Here is an 18,921-nt window from a genome sequence, read left to right on the forward strand (position 1 = left end):
ACTGACAATCATAAACTGTGGATGTAAAAACAAAATATAATTTATTAGTTGTGAAAGGTACAAAGAGATCAGCCCTGTAAAATGTGCATTAAATTATCATATTAAGAGATTCAACTCGCACATATAACTAACTACCACCCCCTAGTGGTTACTTAAAAGCACTTGGAGTTTTGAAGTAAAACAGATCTAAATAATATAGAGTTTTAATAGAAAATGCAAAAAATACATTGTTAACATTTAGATGTACATACATTTATGTTAAATACACCAAACCATAAAAATATATATATATATAAAAACACCCACGACCAGGAATAAAATGCATACTTTCAATTTTTATTTTTTTATTTTAGTTTAGTTTATTTTAAATTAAATTTGATTAACTTTTAGAAAAATTGTGCATTTTTGTGTCATTTTGCAACGGAACCATTGACCTTTATTTTGAAAATCTAAACAGGAAATAGCTGCTCCACAAACTTCCGACTAGGATGCGCGAAACCATCTAAGGGATTTCCCTTTATTTGATATCCTTGTTGATTGTCTTGAGGGTGAAAAACATCGTCTAAACAGGCTAGAAGCACAGCGCCAGTCATGTCAGAGACATACGGTAGGGTGACTGATTTTCCTCTTCTCCTGCCACACTTCTTATCGGCAGCATAGCATGAATTTGAGAAAGTGTCCCGAGCTCATTCATCACAGTATTTGCTTACAAGCTCTGCTCAGTGCCAGCTCGGCAGCAGCTCTCTGTCTGCCATATGCTTCATCTGTCGACGCCATTCATAGAAGTGTTCATTACTCTTTGATTAGTCCATTAAACCAGTACTTATAGTAACAATAGTTTTAGAAAGACCGTTATTTATGTGGATATATCTTGATGACAAACCTCTTTAATGTCTACATTAGATTATGACCAGTGTCAACAGCCTACAGTCTGATTAATGTTTTGATATAGTAACATTCCTATACTATCCTATTATTATTATGAGAATCCTATGCAGTTTTTGAAAAAACATCTTTATTGTTTTTGTTTTCCTCCCCTTTAGATTTCCTGTTTAAGTTTCTTGTTATCGGAAATGCAGGAACTGGAAAATCTTGTCTGCTTCATCAGTTTATAGAAAAAAGATGTATGTCAGTTTCTGTTATCTTATCATAAAACAAAACAAAACAAATCTATGAAATTACATTCATTGTTCTGTTGCTAATGTCTTCCTTGTTCTTCTAGTCAAAGATGACTCAAATCACACTATCGGGGTTGAATTTGGCTCGAAGGTAATCAGTGTGGTCAATAAGTTTGTCAAGCTCCAGATCTGGGATACAGCAGGACAGGAGCGTTTCAGGTGTGTTCATATGGCTGTTTCACTCTTAGATTGGCCTTGTCTGGAAGGACCACTGTGAGAATAGGCTTATGATGATCATTTCCAGATTTGTTTTCAGGCAGTCAGATGGTGGAGCATTTGTGGAGGGAGTGATTCAAGTCCAGACAGCATGTAGGAGTTTATAGTACCTTGCATAGATTAATTTGTCAGCACTGTCAACATGCACTTAATTTGCATTGAACATTTGCCCACAGTTTCCTTAGAGCCAAGATAGCCTAAGCGCATTTAAAATGAAAAAATGCTGATGTCACACAAACCACCCTTTGTCTATGTAGTTTTTTTTTTGCTTGTTTATGCATAGCTTTGAGACTTATTAAAAAGATTTAAAAAATATGATTTTTATTATTTAATCTTGTCTTTACTTGAACAGGGCACCAAATGAGCCAAATTTGCCACTGGTGCTCCTTTAAAAAAATTATATATTATTATATAAAAATATACAAAAAGCCCTTTATTTTTTCAAATATATTTTCATTTTAGTTTAAGTTTTAGTACATTTGTTTTATTTTAATTGCTATTAGTTTTTATTTGTTTTATTATATATATATATATATATATATATATATATATATATATATATATATATATTCTTTTTTTCAAATCTCTATCTTTATTTTTATTTCAATTTTAGTTTAAGAAATTTTAATACTTTATCTTAATTGAATTTAGTTAGTTTGCAAGGCAACATTTTTTGTTTTAAACATATTTAATTATATAATTATATATATTCATAGCTTTTAATAAAGCTATTAATAGTTTTAGTTAAAAGTGACAACACTGTACACAAGACCCCTGAGAGAAGCTATTTATTTCATTGGTAAAGTGAAAACAGTTTGTTTTTTGTTACAGTTACATAATTATATAAAAGATATCACAAGATAGCTTGAAGCTAAATATTATGCAGTTAGTCTCTTGTTCAAACAGCACTGAGAAGAGCTTTTGGCACTGTTCTGTTTGCTGCTGCAGCTCAGTTAATTATACATAATGTGCATTAAAACATTGTCTTGCATGTTTATTTCAGATTTATGAGGCCTAATACCTCATAGCAGATAATATGTTGTAGACATTCAGGAAAACATGCAGTAGCTTGAACAGAAACATGTCAGTCCTGTTAATGTTGAAGGAGGTCTGAGCCAGACAGTCCTGCTATTGTGAGCAGATATGATTAGACTAGCAGCCAAGTGATATTGATTTTGCAGTGCCTAGTGACGTTATCTAGACGGCAGAGTGGCTGATAGCTGATATAATCCCAGTATACTATCCAGAGTACTATTTAATTTCAGGAACGTCATTTGGACGTCAGTGTTTTAACACTTATTTAAGCATTTGCATTCGCATTGTTCATTCTAGTACTTTCCCAATTTAATGAATTGCAGAAAAAAAACAGATCTCAACCTATACTCACTGATTATTCTGTTTGAAGTTAAACATGTTTGTGAATGGAAATACAGTCTTTATGCAAGGCAAGCATTTATTTTACATAATATTTACTCAACGATGTATGTTAAATAAAAATAAAAAAGAAGACTGTTCTCGTGAGTGCGGATCATGATCTTTTATACTACATAATAATTTTTTTTATCACTAGATTTGACCATCTCTTATCACAAACGTTTACAAATGTCAGAGAGGTTTAATGGTTGTTCTCCTCAGGTCTGTAACACGCAGCTATTACAGAGGGGCAGCAGGGGCTCTTCTCGTGTATGACATCACTAGGTAAAGTCACACTTGTATATCCAGTGCCTCTGCATAATATTATATATTGCTCTTTTTTTTTTTTTTTCAGATATTCATACATTTCTGGATGTTTACCTAGAGCTGTACTATGATATGAATTTATAGATCCTTAAGTGTGTCGATTTCTCACGCTTTCTGTCTCCGGATGATAGTCGAGAAACATACAACGCTCTGACCAACTGGCTGACAGATGCCCGGATGCTGGCCAGCCAGAACATCGTGATCATACTGTGTGGAAATAAAAAAGATCTGGATGCTGACCGTGAAGTCACCTTTCTGGAGGCTTCCCGCTTCGCTCAAGAGAATGGTACGTATTTCAGACAACTGTACTGAATTATAGAGGCACCCAGTTGCTTTCAAACAGCTGATAAAAACACCACAATAATCCACATGACCACAGTCCATCAATAAATATCTAGTGAAGGGAAACGCCATATGTTTGTAATAAATTCATCAAGATGTTTTTAACTTCAAAACCTTGCTCAAGTACATATCCTCTATTCATTGTATCCTTTTAAGCATGTTTATAGCTCAAAATTATGTATTGGACAATATATCTGCTTTAATATTGTGATTGTACCAGTAGAGGTCACTACAGGATAGTATTACTAACACAAACATGAACCAGTAGCGACCCACAATATGAAAAAAAATGTATTGAATTTTTTTCAGTGAGTATTATTAAACAAAACAGACAGATTTGTTTATGTCTTCATTTTCAGAGCTCATGTTTTTGGAGACCAGTGCTCTAACAGGGGAGAATGTGGAGGAAGCTTTTGTCCAGTGTGCTCGGAAAATCCTAAACAAAATAGAGTCAGGTACAAAAAATACCAGCGCCTTGTGCTGTTACTTATAAGCTTGCAAAAACATTTGAATCAAGCTGCTGTGCTTGTCATGTGGTTGTGTAGGCGAGCTGGACCCGGAGCGGATGGGTTCAGGAATCCAGTACGGAGATGCAGCACTGCGGCAGCTGCGTTCTCCCAGACGTGCTCAAGCAGAGAGCGTGCCGGACTGTGGCTGTTAACATAGATCCCAGACAGCTGACCAACCAGGTGAAGGCCCACAGGGTTCACTTCCTCTCTCTGTTTGCTTTCAGAGGTTTTAATTTTAGTTTAATTTTAATTTCAGTATTCTTTTAAATGTGCAATCATTTACAGTACAGTATGTTTATTCTTTGATACTAATTTTCTAATTTTTTGCTAATACTGTTACTGATATCTAAATAGCTCTGACATGAGTGTGACGGGTTGAATGCATGAGGCTGGTAGAGTGCTGTTCCTCCTCCACTGGTGCTCTGTACCACTCACAACAGCAACATCCACTAAAAATAGCTCTGCTGCATTCAGATTTAATCAGACACAGTTGTTCACATTTCTCAGAACATCATTCCCTGCATATTAGATTCAAGTGTTTTGTTTAGTGTGGAAGTGCTTTTCTTATCCCTCTTCAGTGTCCTTGTTGTTTTTTTAAATAACTGAATCATATATAAAATTTTAGTTTTTAGCTGGAATTTAAAATTTTCTCTCACTTTTTCCCTCACTGTTTTTTAATTTTATAAATGATTGCATTTTTCAAACGTTGAGTCAGTTCAATGTTAACAATGCAAGAATCTAAGGTGATATAAAAAAGGAATGCAAAACAAAAAGTTTGAAAATACGAACATAACATTAATTTCTGCTCACTACTTTTCCTCTGAAAGAATGTTGTTGGTTTCCCTTTCCATGGCAAAAAAAACTTTATAATTATACACAACTATATAATTATACACAACTATACACTTTATAATTAGGTTCTTTACGCTAACAAATGCAGTAATTTTACATCATTTACTAATCTTGATTCACATTGATTTCTAAATAAATTACCATTCAGAAGCTCAAAACCATTTTCAGCATTGATAATTATAAGAAATGTCTCTTGAGCAGCAAATCAACCTATTAGAATGATTTCTGAAGGATCATGTGACCTTGAAGACTGGTTTAATGTTGTTGAAAGTTCAGCTCTGCCATCACAGGAATAAATAATATTTTAAAATATATTCAAATAGAAAATAGTTATTTTGAATTGAAATAATATTACTGTTTGTAATGTCTTTTTTTTATAAAATAAATGCAGCATTGGTGAATGTGAGAGACTTTTTTCAAAAAATAAAAAAAAATCGTACCAACCCCAAACTTTTGAAAAGTACTTATACTAATTTAAGGTTGTATACAGATGTATATATTCATAAATGAGCCTAGATTATTAAACACTTTATAAAGTGTTGTTTCCAAATGTATTTTCTAATGGTAATGAACTGAACTGTATTGTAAAGTGATCCCAAAATACTTCATGACACTTCATTTTAGCTTTAGTCAAAGTGTTTTCATAAATTGTCTGTAAAAGGATATTGATAGTCGCCCCACAGCATCTTTACTGTATTTGGCATGTCTTATAGCTGGGAGGAGATGCTATTTTTGTCACTGACACCCACCAAATGCTGCTCAAGTTTGCTTCTGCATGCCTTACATACAAGTGACGATGACACAGCACCAGGACTCATACACACATACAAATGGCTAAATGTTTCACCTTCCATCCCCTCATGAGGACAAACAAGTCCTTCAGACCCCTTCACGCTCTCGTCAGTCAAATGCCACATGAGAGAAAGTGTCAGGGGAGTGGATATAATTAACTCCGGATCCTCCGAAGTGCTTTCCAAGGTTTCTGAGGGGCCTTATTAGGAATGTGAGCTAGAAATAGAGATTCAAGGTGTCTTGAAGCTGCTCCTTCAGTTTGTAGACGGGAAGAAAAAGATCATCTATATAATTACCTGCACTTTTTCTGTGTCCTTTGGCCGAGGCAGGTTTCTTGAACATGAGGAGGAGGACATTAGTGGGGAGTTTGATGTATGGCTCATCATGTTGGAGTGACTGTTTCCCTCTCCATACTTTTACTTCAGTTTTGACATGCCAAGGGCCCCCCTGTGCTCCAGAAGGCTCCAGAAAAATGTTTACTGTCCCCCTTGGGCCCAAGCCAAAACACTGAGGGTAGCTAAAAGACCCTTGCCCCCGAGATTACCACACTGAGCCCTTGCCCCGTCTTTCCCTCTTCCGTATGTAGATGTTGTGTAGAGAAGAGTTTCTGTTATCACCGTGGAGCATGTTTCATGGTTGCAGTACTACGACATATTCATAAATGATTATATACAGAATACTGTATATTTTATATATATAGCTTAGGCATACTGCATCGCTGCTCTATGGCACGCGCCTGTAAATCTTATCAATGGAGTTTATCGCATTTTATCTTAATAGCATGTTGTTTGCTTTTTCTTTTTTTACCTCTGTTGTATTTTTTGGTTTAGTATGTTTTATGAAATTATGATAGAGTTTTTCATAAAAGAGGTTTTTGACATTTTTGGCTTTGTTTTTGTATTATAATTAATTTACATTCGAAATGAAAAATGTAATGGCCAGCGAACACTTACCTTCATATCGCACTGTAATACATCGTCAGTATCAACAGCTTCAGAATCAGTGTTACATGCTCTGTTTATTGTAAAGCATTTTTGTGCTTCGTTCCCATTTTTAGGTGTCTGTTGTAATGACACAGACTTGTTTGAACTGATTTCATTGTTTTTGAAAACATTGCTTTTTTTGTAAAATGTGTTTTATTATTTTTTCTACTTGTCCCCTGTTATTCTTATACATTTTAAATGGACATATCTCAAATAAGCTTTCACCCAAAATTAATGATGCATAATTGTGGACCTTGCTTCAAATGCTTGTCATTATGTCTTTATATATGTTTGTAAAAATGGGACAGATTGCCAATAGTCATGTTTAATAATACACTAAATGGTAGTTGCTTATTCATTTTTCATAAATCTTGCGTCTACACTTTACATTGACCTAAAAAAAAAAAAAAAACTCTGTAGCACTGATGTAAAGAATTAAGGTCTGATTCAAAACTGACCTAACCAAATGTACAATTTAGTTGCTGAATGTAAAACAGTGTTTGTAAAATCAATGTAAACCTTTTTAGACAGCTTTCTACATGGAAATGCCACAATTTCTTAAAAAAAATAAATCCAGGAACAATAAATTAAAATCCTTCAGATAAAATGAATAAAGGGGCATTGCCAGGTATTTAAATTGTTGCATGGATCTGACTCATGGATGAGGATCTGACTCTTGGCAAGCTTGCAGAATCCCCATGTCCAGGAACAGCATGCTGTAATAGGTAGGCAATATAAAAATCTGCCTTGTGCAAACAAGAGTACTACTTTATAGCCATAAAACACTAATTAATTTTTTTTTAATTCACTTTAACATACAATTAACAGCAACCTGTTAAAAATGTTAAGACTGAAAACTTACACAATTACTACCAGACTAAGTCCTCATAAAGAAAGTGTTAAGAAAAAACCTAATCTCATATAAACACATCTCACTTTCATGGGCAGTAATATAAACACTTAAATTTGAATACCCTTCAAAACGGCTTCCATAACAGTGGAATGGATATTCATCATATTAATGTAGCTCATATACATCATGGCTTTGTTATTCTTATGCTAAAACAACACTATTCCCATTGTACATGCCATAAATCACTATGAAGATATGTGGGGTTTGGGGCGGGGGGGATACCTACCTGTACATTTGTTCAGAGATGCTGAACTAAAAACAGTCAAAATTAGTTCAATGCCCTTATAAATAGTGTACAGATATCCCTATACCATTATTTCTCAATAATAAATTACATAAAATACAACTAGAAATACCTGAGTGCTACTAAAAAATAACATCACACTGAATGAAAGTTGCTTGATGACGAACAGCTGGAATTGATCTAATTCAAAAATGATTTGTCATTATGCTGTGAGTTTCATGCTTCAGATAACAGTGACTTTTTACATTATGTAATGATATTACTGTTCTTATACAATACCACATGGAATACACCATTAGTGTGAATATACAATTAAAATATAATACATCTAATTTCAAAGAAAGCAGATATTAATATAACAAATCAACTGGCAATGTGAGATTAAGTGTTGATTAATGAACACTTCACAAAGATCCATGTTGGCGCAAATGATTTCTGTAAAGTACAAAACATAAAATTCTTAATATTAAACCTATTAACACAATGTAGATAATACACAACATTACAATACATCACATTATGTCTATAATTGTCTTGACAGTTAATGAACACTTTTTAGTAATAGGCTAAGAGTGTAAAGAGAACTGGTAAATCTCATGGCCTGTAAATCTATGTGACCTACAAAAATCATGCAACAATGCGTGTGATTGTTTGACAATTTGCCCTGCAGCATCAATGGATTGTGTTTTCATGTTTGATATGTACCAGTAAATGCAATATATCCATGGTGTAAATAAACCCCTAAAAAACCTTAATCTGTTTGATTCATTGAGACTCATTCTGGAAGATGGGAAGTGAGCTGAACAGATGCGCCAGGCATCCATGTGAAGTGTTTTGGATTGTTTAGCCTGAGAGGTTTATATAGTCACTGACTTTTTCAAAGGATTTCAGAAAGCAGTACTACCGAGAACGAGCTGAAAAGCAGCGCATGTACTCCGTCATCCAGGGGTTGAAATCAGGGACGATCTTATTTCTGTTCTTTTCGGTGTCAGCAGATCTGGCTCTTTGTTTGTCAAATCTCTTCATCTGTTTTTCCACCTCCCGTCTGGTTTTTGCTCGTAACGCTGACTCATGGATCTAGAAAAAACAGGCACTGCACTGAAGTATGCATGAATAACGATAAGCGAATGAGTACTTAAAGGGATAGTTCACCCAAATGTGAAAATCTTGTCAGTAGTAATTACTCAGCTTCATGTCATTCAAAACCAGTAAAACTTCACTTATCTTCAGAACACACATGAAGATATTTTGGATGAAATCCGAGAGCTTTCTGACCCGGCGTAGACAGCAACACAATTAACATGTTTAAGGCCCAGAAAGGTAGTAAGGACATTGTTAAAATTGTTCAAGAGCATAGTTTAATGGGCACATCAAAGACTGACATGAAAGAGAATCAATTGTTGCATAAAGTTGTTATTTTTGTTTTCTTTGTGCACAAAAATTAATTGTTGTAACAGTTGAACCACTGATGTCACATGAACTATTTTAATGATGTCCTTACTACCTTTCTGGGCCTTGAACGTGTCAGTTGCATTACGGTCTATGCAGGGTCCTAATGTTCTCAGATATCATCAAAAATATCTTAATTTGTGTTCTGAAGCTGAACGAAGGTCTTATGGGTTTGGAACGACATGAGGGTGAGAAATTAATGACAGAATTTTCTTTTTTGGGTGAACCATCCCTTTAAAGGGGTGGTTCGGGATTTTTGACATCGGACCTCATTTTTAGGTCAGCCTGGTTGTTATTCATCAGTGGAGACATTTTTTTTTTTAAATTATCCAGTCCTTATATTTGGATAGTTGGCCGATGCTAGGCTAGCGCGAGTCAATGGGTATATGTTAGCCAGCCATTAAAAACCGTTTTACCCACTCCACAGTGCACCAAACGCAAATCAATTATAACACTAGACTATCGATGCAAATGTCCGTTGATAGAATAATGTTAGAAATCAAACTTACCTTTCATCTCAATGATCCTAAAGGAACTAGTTTCTCAGCCGCTGCGGAATTTTACTTTGCTCCGGCTCTACTTTGCTCTGCTTATGTGATGTTAGTGATAATCAGTGTGCCAGCGGCAGGTAAATACACTTGCGTCATGTGTGGACCGGCTCACTCGGTTGCCTAGGTATTCAATATCACTCCGCTGCTGCTGTCGACAAGGCTTATGATTACAGGGAACAAATTATAACTAATGCAATGTGATGACAGGTAAGTTTGATTTCTAACATTATTCTATCAACGGACATTTGCATCGATAGTCTAGTGTTATAATTGATTTGCGTTTGGTGCACTGTGGAGCGGGTAAAACGGTTTTTAATGGCTGGCTAACATATACCCATTGACTCGCGCTAGCCTAGCATCGGCTATCTATCCAAATATAAAGACTGGATCATTTTTTAAAAAAAATGTCTCCACTGATGAATAACAACCAGGCTGACTTAAAAATGAGGTCCGATGTCAGAAATCCCGAACCACCCCTTTAAAGGAATATTGCACACAAAACATTTAATTCTGTCTTCATTTACATGCAAAACAAGATTGAACCACATTGACTTTGTTTAACCACAGTGACATTCCTTTAAAATAATAGTAATATAATGACAGAATTTTCCTTTTTGGGTGAACTATCCCACTGTTAAAAACTATGTAAGTAAATGTTCATCTCTATCTATATGGACTATTTATCTTAACCAAACTGTAATAGTTTTTATTATATTACTATTTTTCCCCCAAAGTTTTCTTACTGGTCAGTGCTCTCTTATGATATTGTGTGCTTCCTGAAAGGATCCTCACCTCTGCAGTTGATGCTGCAGGTCCAACATTATGGGTTTTCTTGGAAGCCATATCGGTCTGCCTCTCTCCTGCACCATACAGGGCAAAAGGGTGACGGTTCTCTTTTTCAGGGTCTTTGGTGGCATGAGGCTTGACTTTTGATCTTGTGTACTTGTGTGAGGAGCGGCGTTTGCTCTTTGCTGTGTTCAGGATATGCGTGTCAGTTTCAGGGTTGAGAGCAGGAGAGCTTTCTCTGGCTCTTTCTTCCTCCCCCTCTTGATGACTTTGCTCAGCAACTCTGGTAACAAGCTCTGTTGATAAAAGATAGAGATATGCATGGAATTTGACAGTTTGAATAGTTTTTTAATACAGTTGTTTTCATTATGTACCATGTACCATGTTCCATGGTTGGAACACAAACTATGCTAAATTGTGCCATTGTTCATATTTCAACAATGTAATGTCATCAGGTTCTCTAATATAAATGAGGTTCAGAATAAGCTGACAATTCTCTGTTTGACATATAGTGTTTATGACACAATAGCTGTAAAATCAATAAAAAATATAAATCATTATTATTACTACTATAAATATTAATATTACATGAAAAAAAAAATTCACAAATATTTTTGTATGTCAGTGCAAAAAAAAAAAAAAAATATATATATATATATATGTATATATATATATATTAGAGAATCTATTTGTTTTATATTATCAGATTTTTTTAAGAATTTAAGTTTTATTATCTACTTTTGTCAATTTCATTATTTTTTTAATATAACTTCTATTTAGCTTTACATTTAGTTTCATTAATTTAATTACTGTAATCAGTAATCAGTTCCCGCGGCAATTTTCATTCAAGTTTTTTTTAAATTTACTTTTTGTTCTAATACTTATATTTTAGATTATTATATATTCAGATTTATTTAAATTAACGAAAACTAAGATTTAGTTCACAATAACATCATTAGAATACAAACTATTTTATCAAATATATAATATAAAAGACAAACAATAGGAGAGGACAGCCTGTAGTTTAGGACTTACTGGTGTCTACAGTGTCTTCTGCCTGTGGTTTTGGTTCAGCTGCAGGTTCTGGTGTCACACATGTAGATCTTTCTGGTTTCTCATCATGGAGCCGCTCAGGTTCAACTTTATTCCGATTTAGAGGAGTAGATTTACCACTGGAGCCTGTCTCGCTCCCCCATTCTCCCCAAAACCAGGGATTGTGCGCTTGCTCCAACAGCCGTCTTGACAGTCTATACTTCAGCAAATCCTCATAACATTTTGCATAAGTGTCCCATTTCGGATCCTTAAATTTCTTCATGTATTCGGACCTAATTCGCATCGTCACCATATTTTTAACTTATCGTTCGACTGCAGAAAAATAGAGAAATTGTACATTATATAGCGAAGTAGGCTACTGAAACTGAATTATACAATTATACGCGCCAGACATTTAAACCAAATCACTATGGCAACAGAATTGTAATAGGCAAGTGAAAGCCAATCGCTGGCCAGCTGTGAATGTCCTTCGACACGCCCCCTTCATATACACGCCTACTTAAACCATGGCGTCATCTCGGAGCTCTCCGAACCTCTTAATGCATTTGCATATTAAGGTTTGTTAGCTGAAAATAAACATAATTATTGACTTAACTAATACAGTTCACTAACCCATAACACACGAATAAGAGAAAGTCATCAGTAAATTATTAAACGTATCATATATAATGTGTTGCCATCAACAGTATCCTGAACAGAGACCGAAAGAGCTTATTACTGTGAGTCGTTAACGTTAAACATCCGCGTTTGATACAAGGACTGCCTGAAGGAAATCAAACAGCGCGGGCTTTAATAGTTTACACAGAAGCTAACGCTGTATTCCAGCGTCGACTAGTAACGTATCTACAGCGAATGATCACGTGACAGCAGCGAGAGGAGGCGAGTTTAATGTTGATGTGCGCTTAAACACCTGTCAACACTAATCTGAGCCGTTTTTTTGTAATGTTTTAACTTACCGTGTTGTTTTAAGCAGGAATGAGAATAGAGAAGATAAACAGATGGCGCTTGTTGTCTGCAGTGCAGACGTCAAGCTTGCTTTGTAAAACACGGTTATAGCTCCGCCCTGTGGTGAAGGCGATGGAAATCACCAGAAGACATCAACAGGTGTTTTCAACAGTTAAAGCTCCACATCTCCGAGGAGAGATCTATCTATCTATCTATCTATCTATCTATCTATCTATCTATCTATCTATCTATCTATCTATCTATCTATCTATGGTGCTGATAGTGCTTTTGCAATATTGCTTATTTGCATATTAGGGTTTACCGAGTTACATTTATTTTGAAACTAAATTATGTAATTTGGTTACATGTAACTAGTTACTCCCCAACACTGCTTATAAGCCACTCACATGACTAAACCAGATCTGACCAAAACCCGTTTTCACAAATCTAAAATTAGTCATTTGTTTACAACCACCTCAAATTTCACCTTTGACTCTTTTAAATAAATAGTTATTTTTATTATTAAAGTTTTATTATTTATTCTATTCGGTTGATCAGGATCCCACCATGGTTTTCCCAGAAGCAAATGTAGTATATTGCAGTGAGGTCAGACGGAGGTCAACTTTGACTGATTTCAAGAATACTATATGACCATGTGTGACCATTTGATGACGTGAATTTTCGATAACATATACCCTAAGCAATCTACACTAAGATCTCGATCACCAGTCTCAAGTCAGCGGTTTCAAATTCAAACGATTTATTAACACAAACACGACTCAAAAACCAAATACCAAATAATGGACTTTAATAAATTAATGACTATTTATGTACAGATTACAGTCTTGTGATAGATAACATGGTAAAATGGTCTTCCTGAATTTGATCGTGTCTGTCTGGACAATGCTGGGGCCTGCCTCTTCGTGTTCCTGTATGGTAATCCAGGGTATGTTCATCGAGTACCACTTGGGTACAAAATAAATCTGTACCAAAGCTGTCCCATAACGATGAATGTATTCTCCATTATTGCATATTCCAAAGCAAACAGATGCAGATGATGGATTTAGAAGCACTTGCGGTGGACAATGCTGGGGCCTGCCTCATCGTATTCCTGCTTGGTGATCCACATCTGCTGGAAGGTGGACAGGGAAGCCAAGATGGAGCCACCGATCCAAACAGAGTATTTACGCTCAGGTGGGGCAATGATCTGTCAGAATAAGGAGACGCATGAACAGGTTAGTGATGCATTGTGGAGAATGGGACCATGTTAAAGCATAAACACAAATGCATTACCTTGATCTTCATTGTGCTGGGGGCCAGAGCAGTGATCTCCTTCTGCATACGGTCAGCAATACCTGGGTACATGGTGGTACCACCTGACAAGACATTGTTGGCATACAGGTCCTTCCTGATGTCAATGTCGCACTTCATGATGCTGTTGTAGGCGGTCTCATGGATTCCAGCAGACTCCATACCTGTTTAGAAACACCTTATTAATAAACTAAAAGCTGTATGGAAAATTCAGCATTTTTGAATAGTGTTTGACTTTACGCACCAATGAAAGAAGGCTGGAAGAGGGTCTCTGGGCAACGGAAACGCTCGTTACCAATGGTGATGACCTGGCCGTCGGGCAACTCATAGCTCTTCTCCAGGGAAGAGGAAGAGGCGGCAGTGGCCATCTCATTCTCAAAGTCCAGAGCCACATAGCACAGCTTCTCCTTGATGTCACGGACAATCTCACGCTCAGCTATAAACAGAGTTTTAATTAAGTCAAAATGAATAACAAATAGATGCACCATAATAAAATCCAATGCGAACAAGCCTGTGAGAATAATATCATTAAAATGCTATATTACTGATGGTAATGGATAATAGGTTTATACAGTATTAAAATTCTATACTTTTTTTTAAATAAAACAAACTAAAATCAGTTGTTTTAAATTAAATTAATATAGATTTTGAGATTAGCTAAAAATTACATTTAAGACCATTATGAAGTCACTAAAAAGATTAAACAAGTGCTAGAGGATAAACGTAATCTTGTTTTAATGCATCCTTGCTGAATAAAACTTTTTTTTTTCTTTTTCAGATAAAAGTTTCACTGACCCCAGATGTATTTTCAACATCGACTGATACAATAAATGTAAAACATTTTGGCCAATATAACCATTAAGACACTGAAATATTGTGTATCCCTAAACTAATTCAACAAATATTAGTCGAAAAAATAATAATAATCTGATTTGCTTTGAGAAACAGAAGAAAACAAGACACAAATGACTGTGAACTTGTAAAACTGCAATTTCTCACCAGTTGTGACAAAAGAATAACCACGCTCGGTCAGGATCTTCATGAGGTAGTCAGTCAGATCACGACCGGCCAGATCCAGACGCATGATGGCATGGGGCAGAGCATAACCCTCATAAACAGGGACATTGTGCGACACACCATCACCAGAGTCCAGCACAATACCTTGAATATAGTGAAAAAACAGGTCCGGAAAATCAGCATGTTTTGTTATATACAATAAAATGATTTGTAATTTAAAATAATAGTCTCACCAGTGGTACGGCCAGAAGCGTACAGGGACAGCACAGCCTGAATGGCCACATACATGGCTGGGACGTTGAAGGTCTCAAACATGATCTGGGTCATCTTCTCACGGTTAGCCTTGGGGTTAAGAGGGGCCTCAGTCAGCAGAGTTGGGTGCTCCTCAGGGGCGACGCGGAGCTCATTGTAGAAGGTGTGGTGCCAGATCTTCTCCATATCGTCCCAGTTGGTAATGATGCCGTGCTCGATGGGGTACTTCAAAGTGAGGATACCCCTCTTGCTCTGAGCTTCATCTCCTACATATGAGTCCTTCTGACCCATACCCACCATGACACCCTGGAAAAAGAAAAAGAGTAATTTAATGTCACAGTATTTAAATGTTGCAGTAACTTAAGATTACCCATGTGAACGATATTTACAAAGGGCAAAATGCAGCTGAACAAACCTGGTGGCGGGGGCGGCCAACGATGGAGGGGAAGACAGCTCTGGGGGCGTCATCTCCGGCAAAGCCAGCCTTGACCAGGCCTGAACCGTTGTCGCACACAAGGGCGGTAGTCTCTTCGTCGTCACACATCTTGATGGATTCTGATCACGAACATATCACACAGTGTCATGGCTGCTTCTAACTATTTCATCTTAAAACTGGTGACTAATCTGATGAATCACTTCATATGAATTCTTACAATTCATACACAATCACTACCTTGTGAAGTAGCTATGTTTTTTAATGAGGTCAAGTTGAACATGAATAAATATTAGATTGGGTGCAGCTTAAGGCAAAAAGATTAATTTAATTACAGCAATGCAGCAATTCTACAGCAATGCACTCATCGGTTTAAACACTGCATTTCATCATGACATCTCTATTTGCATCCGTTAAATAGTATATTAGTCATAATATTTTCTGTCCTTTGAACTTTATTTCATAGGTTTTATGAGTCAACAGTTTTTAACTTCATTTAATTTCAAAGTTTTTAAAAAGTGCAATGACTGCATTTTCAGCTTTCAAATTTATTTTAAGGCAGAAATTTACTTTTTTTTTTACATTGTACAACAAAGATAAAGTTGTGCATATTGCAACCAGTGAATCCAAATCAATAACCACTTAGCAAGTTAGTGTACTGAGAAAGCAAGTTAACATTTTGTCATAAATCTATACCTGTGACAACAGTTCTAATATTTTATAGAAGTACACATTTGTTTTATGGTTCTTTAATACTGTCACATTAAGTATACAAAGTATCAATTTTGCCAGTGACAACTGCAAAATGTACTAATGCAATAAAAAATTGCTAGGTCATCTTATAACTTATTGCAAACTCATTATTTATATCTTGTATCTTATTGTCTTCAAATAAAATAGTATGTTCCCATTCACCGAAAAAGTTGTTCTGTTAGTCTTCGTAACTACACTAGTAGCGCAGGGGTCTAATGCAGTTGTCTTACCTTTCTGTGATGAAGCTCAGTGCAGAACACAACCGCTAGTGGATCCGATCAGTCACGGCTGACTGCCCCAGGGAGACCTTATATACTCTTCGTGTTTGTCCCCATGCGCACCATCGAGGCTGTCTGTATGATCATAAGGAGTGTTCCCCATCCTTCAGCCATATTAGGCTCTAGCAGGGTAGGCGAGGGGTGACTTCTCAATGAAGCGGCGGGTCTCCCACTGGCTCCTAGTGAGCGAGGCTGTCCTTTTATGGTTTGAAAGCCATCATTCCAGGCCCGGCGTGAGCTGTGCACGGTGTGGGCGGAACTGATGTTGCTACCAGCCTTTTACCACATGGTGCTTCGTTGTATATTTCTGTCAGTTGTAAAATAGCACGTTTAGAGATTTGTGCACAGCCGACATTTGATCGCATTATTCTCATAGTTAGCAGTTGCAATAATCGGAAATGCAGTCAATATAAGTGAATTGTGCGGAGTCTGATCTTTTGTTGACACTTGGGAGAGTTTGGACCATCTGTTCACAAATCTGCTACTGTCAGTTTTCCAAGCAAATGAATCGGATGGTGTTAATATAAGCTTACTTAATATTCCTTTTATTTCATTTAATTGATAACGTGATAAATGTGTATTTGTGAGATTTTTTAAGTAATGTAATTGTTGTCATTGTTTTCTTTTTGTTTTAAAGAAAAATTACTATATATATATATATATATATATATATATATATATATATATATATATATACACACATATATATATATATATATATATATATATATATATATATATACATACACATATATATACATAGTAATTTTTCTTTGAACTCTACTGTCTTTATTCTCTGAATATATATTTTTTATTATATTTTAATATGCCGATTTGTTTTTCAAGTAAATGTATTTTGTCTTAAGGATTTTTTAAATGGATACTGAAAAATAAGACAAACAAATGCTGATTATGATTTTTTTTCTTCCTCTGGCGCAGGGAGGTGTGTGGCTGCTCTGCATACTTCATTCAAAAGAGGTCCGTCTCTGTGCAAGCAGATATCCTGCCATAGTTGGCCCTAGAGCTTATGTTGAGTCAATGAAGCCTGTAGCCCAGGGATCACCAATCTCGGTCCTGGAGGGCCACTGTCTTGCAGAGTTTAGCTCCAACCCCAATTAAACACACCAGAACCAGCTTATCAAGATCTCTCTGACTTTCAAACAGGTGTGTTGGAGCTGGTTGGAGCTAAACTCTGCAGGACAGCGGCCCTCCAGGACCGAGATTGGTGACCACTGCTGTAGCCATTGCATTAACCGTACTCTGCATTGTAGATCCAATTCTGTTTTACCTCTTGGTTTAACTATCACTCTCTAGGTTTCCATAATAGCTAGTAATTTATTTTCAACTGTCAACAGCACCCTCTTTTGGCAACTAAAATAATTTATGTTCTCAAAGACAGGGATGTGGACAGGGTAGAGTTTTAAAGTAATCTGTGTTTCAATGCAATTTATTAAGAGAAAACAATAGAAAATAAACAGACAAACATATACATTTCACAAACCTGAAACCTAATAAGTTACCACACTACATATAAAATTTTTCTGAAGTTCTGAATAGATTTCCTCTTATCCAAATGATTTATATATATATATATATGAGTAAAAGTTACATTAAAATATCTCTGCTATAGTGTCTTTTCTCAAATAAAGCTGAGATAATTATATCTATCCTTTTTTCTTTTACAATTGTTCATATAGATGCTCCTTCTAAAACAGTATCTTCATTACTTCATACATCCCAGTAAAAGCTTTGCGGTTTAAGATCGAGGCACGATTTACTGACATCTGTGTCATTACCAAAGATGATAAGAAACAACAGAAGCACCATTGTGTCATCACCCTCACAAAATACTTCATCATAAATATTACTTGTACAGAAAGAATTTGTGTAGATGAAATTCATTTAAGTTTTCATAAATCATTCTTGTGTAAATGTTCCCAGTGAATCGAATGCAAGTTTACCGTTTACCCTAGGTACACTTCAATAAACTGATTATCACCCTTGCCTTAATAAAGGACTGACATGATTTATTACAAGTAATATACCGAATGCATAATTATTAGGCATGCTGATATTCTGATGATATTTTTTCCAAGCACATTTGACCAATTCCAAACCACATCAATCTTAATAACTATTAATTTAGTATTTAATCATTTATAAGTGATATATAATTGTCCATGAAGGCTGCAAGAGAAAAACTCCTTATATTCAGGTGTGCAGAATTATTAGTAATGTTTCCTTTTATAGATGAAATGAGCCAAAAAAAAAGAGGTTTAACTCAGACTGAAAAATTAAATACAGAAATAGCAAAGTTAAAACAT

The 18,921-nt window shown here is 35.7% G+C and overlaps 3 protein-coding genes across 4 annotated transcripts; 1 reads left to right on the forward strand and 2 right to left on the reverse strand.

The window, feature by feature from the left end:
• The first annotated feature begins 472 nt into the window (after nt 1-472).
• On the forward strand, nt 473-6,509 carry rab4a (RAB4a, member RAS oncogene family). 2 transcript variants are annotated; one of them, XM_059566309.1, is made up of 8 exons: nt 473-607; nt 1,044-1,124; nt 1,223-1,337; nt 3,030-3,092; nt 3,266-3,420; nt 3,836-3,931; nt 4,022-4,165; nt 5,959-6,509. In XM_059566309.1, the coding sequence occupies exons 1-7, from the start codon at nt 592-594 to the stop codon at nt 4,135-4,137; spliced, it is 642 nt and encodes a 213-aa protein (XP_059422292.1). In that variant the 5' UTR covers nt 473-591; the 3' UTR covers nt 4,138-4,165; nt 5,959-6,509. The 2 variants fall into 2 exon arrangements, with proteins under 2 accessions (XP_059422292.1, XP_059422293.1); XM_059566310.1 differs by lacking the exon at nt 5,959-6,509 and adding an exon at nt 4,340-4,792.
• An 885-nt stretch (nt 6,510-7,394) lies between these two features.
• Nucleotides 7,395-12,667, reverse strand: ccsapb (centriole, cilia and spindle-associated protein b). Its single transcript, XM_059566308.1, has 4 exons — nt 12,565-12,667; nt 11,591-11,920; nt 10,562-10,851; nt 7,395-8,846 (listed from the first exon to the last, which is right to left on the reverse strand). The coding sequence occupies exons 2-4, from the start codon at nt 11,898-11,900 to the stop codon at nt 8,670-8,672; spliced, it is 777 nt and encodes a 258-aa protein (XP_059422291.1). The 5' UTR covers nt 11,901-11,920; nt 12,565-12,667; the 3' UTR covers nt 7,395-8,669.
• Nucleotides 12,668-13,296: 629 nt separating this feature from the next.
• Nucleotides 13,297-16,692, reverse strand: acta1b (actin alpha 1, skeletal muscle b). The gene is made up of 7 exons (XM_059566311.1): nt 16,550-16,692; nt 15,549-15,688; nt 15,115-15,439; nt 14,864-15,025; nt 14,109-14,300; nt 13,847-14,028; nt 13,297-13,760 (listed from the first exon to the last, which is right to left on the reverse strand). The coding sequence occupies exons 2-7, from the start codon at nt 15,675-15,677 to the stop codon at nt 13,617-13,619; spliced, it is 1,134 nt and encodes a 377-aa protein (XP_059422294.1). The 5' UTR covers nt 15,678-15,688; nt 16,550-16,692; the 3' UTR covers nt 13,297-13,616.
• Nucleotides 16,693-18,921: the final 2,229 nt, after the last annotated feature.

Source organism: Carassius carassius, chromosome 14, assembly GCF_963082965.1.
Source record: "Carassius carassius chromosome 14, fCarCar2.1, whole genome shotgun sequence".
NCBI classification, from domain to species: domain Eukaryota; kingdom Metazoa; phylum Chordata; class Actinopteri; order Cypriniformes; family Cyprinidae; genus Carassius; species Carassius carassius.

Coding starts and splice junctions, on each gene's coding strand:
- rab4a (XM_059566309.1), top strand. Junction 1,125..1,222: donor TCAGTTTATAGAAAAAAGAT/GTATGTCAGTTT, acceptor TTGTTCTTCTAG/TCAAAGATGACTCAAATCAC. Junction 3,421..3,835: donor CCGCTTCGCTCAAGAGAATG/GTACGTATTTCA, acceptor CTTCATTTTCAG/AGCTCATGTTTTTGGAGACC.
- ccsapb (XM_059566308.1), bottom strand. CDS start 11,900: ATGGTGACGATGCGAATTAGGTCCGAATACATGAAGAAATTTAAGGAT. Junction 10,852..11,590: donor AGAAGACACTGTAGACACCA/GTAAGTCCTAAA, acceptor TTTTATCAACAG/AGCTTGTTACCAGAGTTGCT. Junction 8,847..10,561: donor CTGCAGCATCAACTGCAGAG/GTGAGGATCCTT, acceptor TGTTTTTTCTAG/ATCCATGAGTCAGCGTTACG.
- acta1b (XM_059566311.1), bottom strand. CDS start 15,677: ATGTGTGACGACGAAGAGACTACCGCCCTTGTGTGCGACAACGGTTCA. Junction 14,301..14,863: donor TTATTCTTTTGTCACAACTG/GTGAGAAATTGC, acceptor CTCTGTTTATAG/CTGAGCGTGAGATTGTCCGT. Junction 13,761..13,846: donor CCAGCACAATGAAGATCAAG/GTAATGCATTTG, acceptor TTATTCTGACAG/ATCATTGCCCCACCTGAGCG.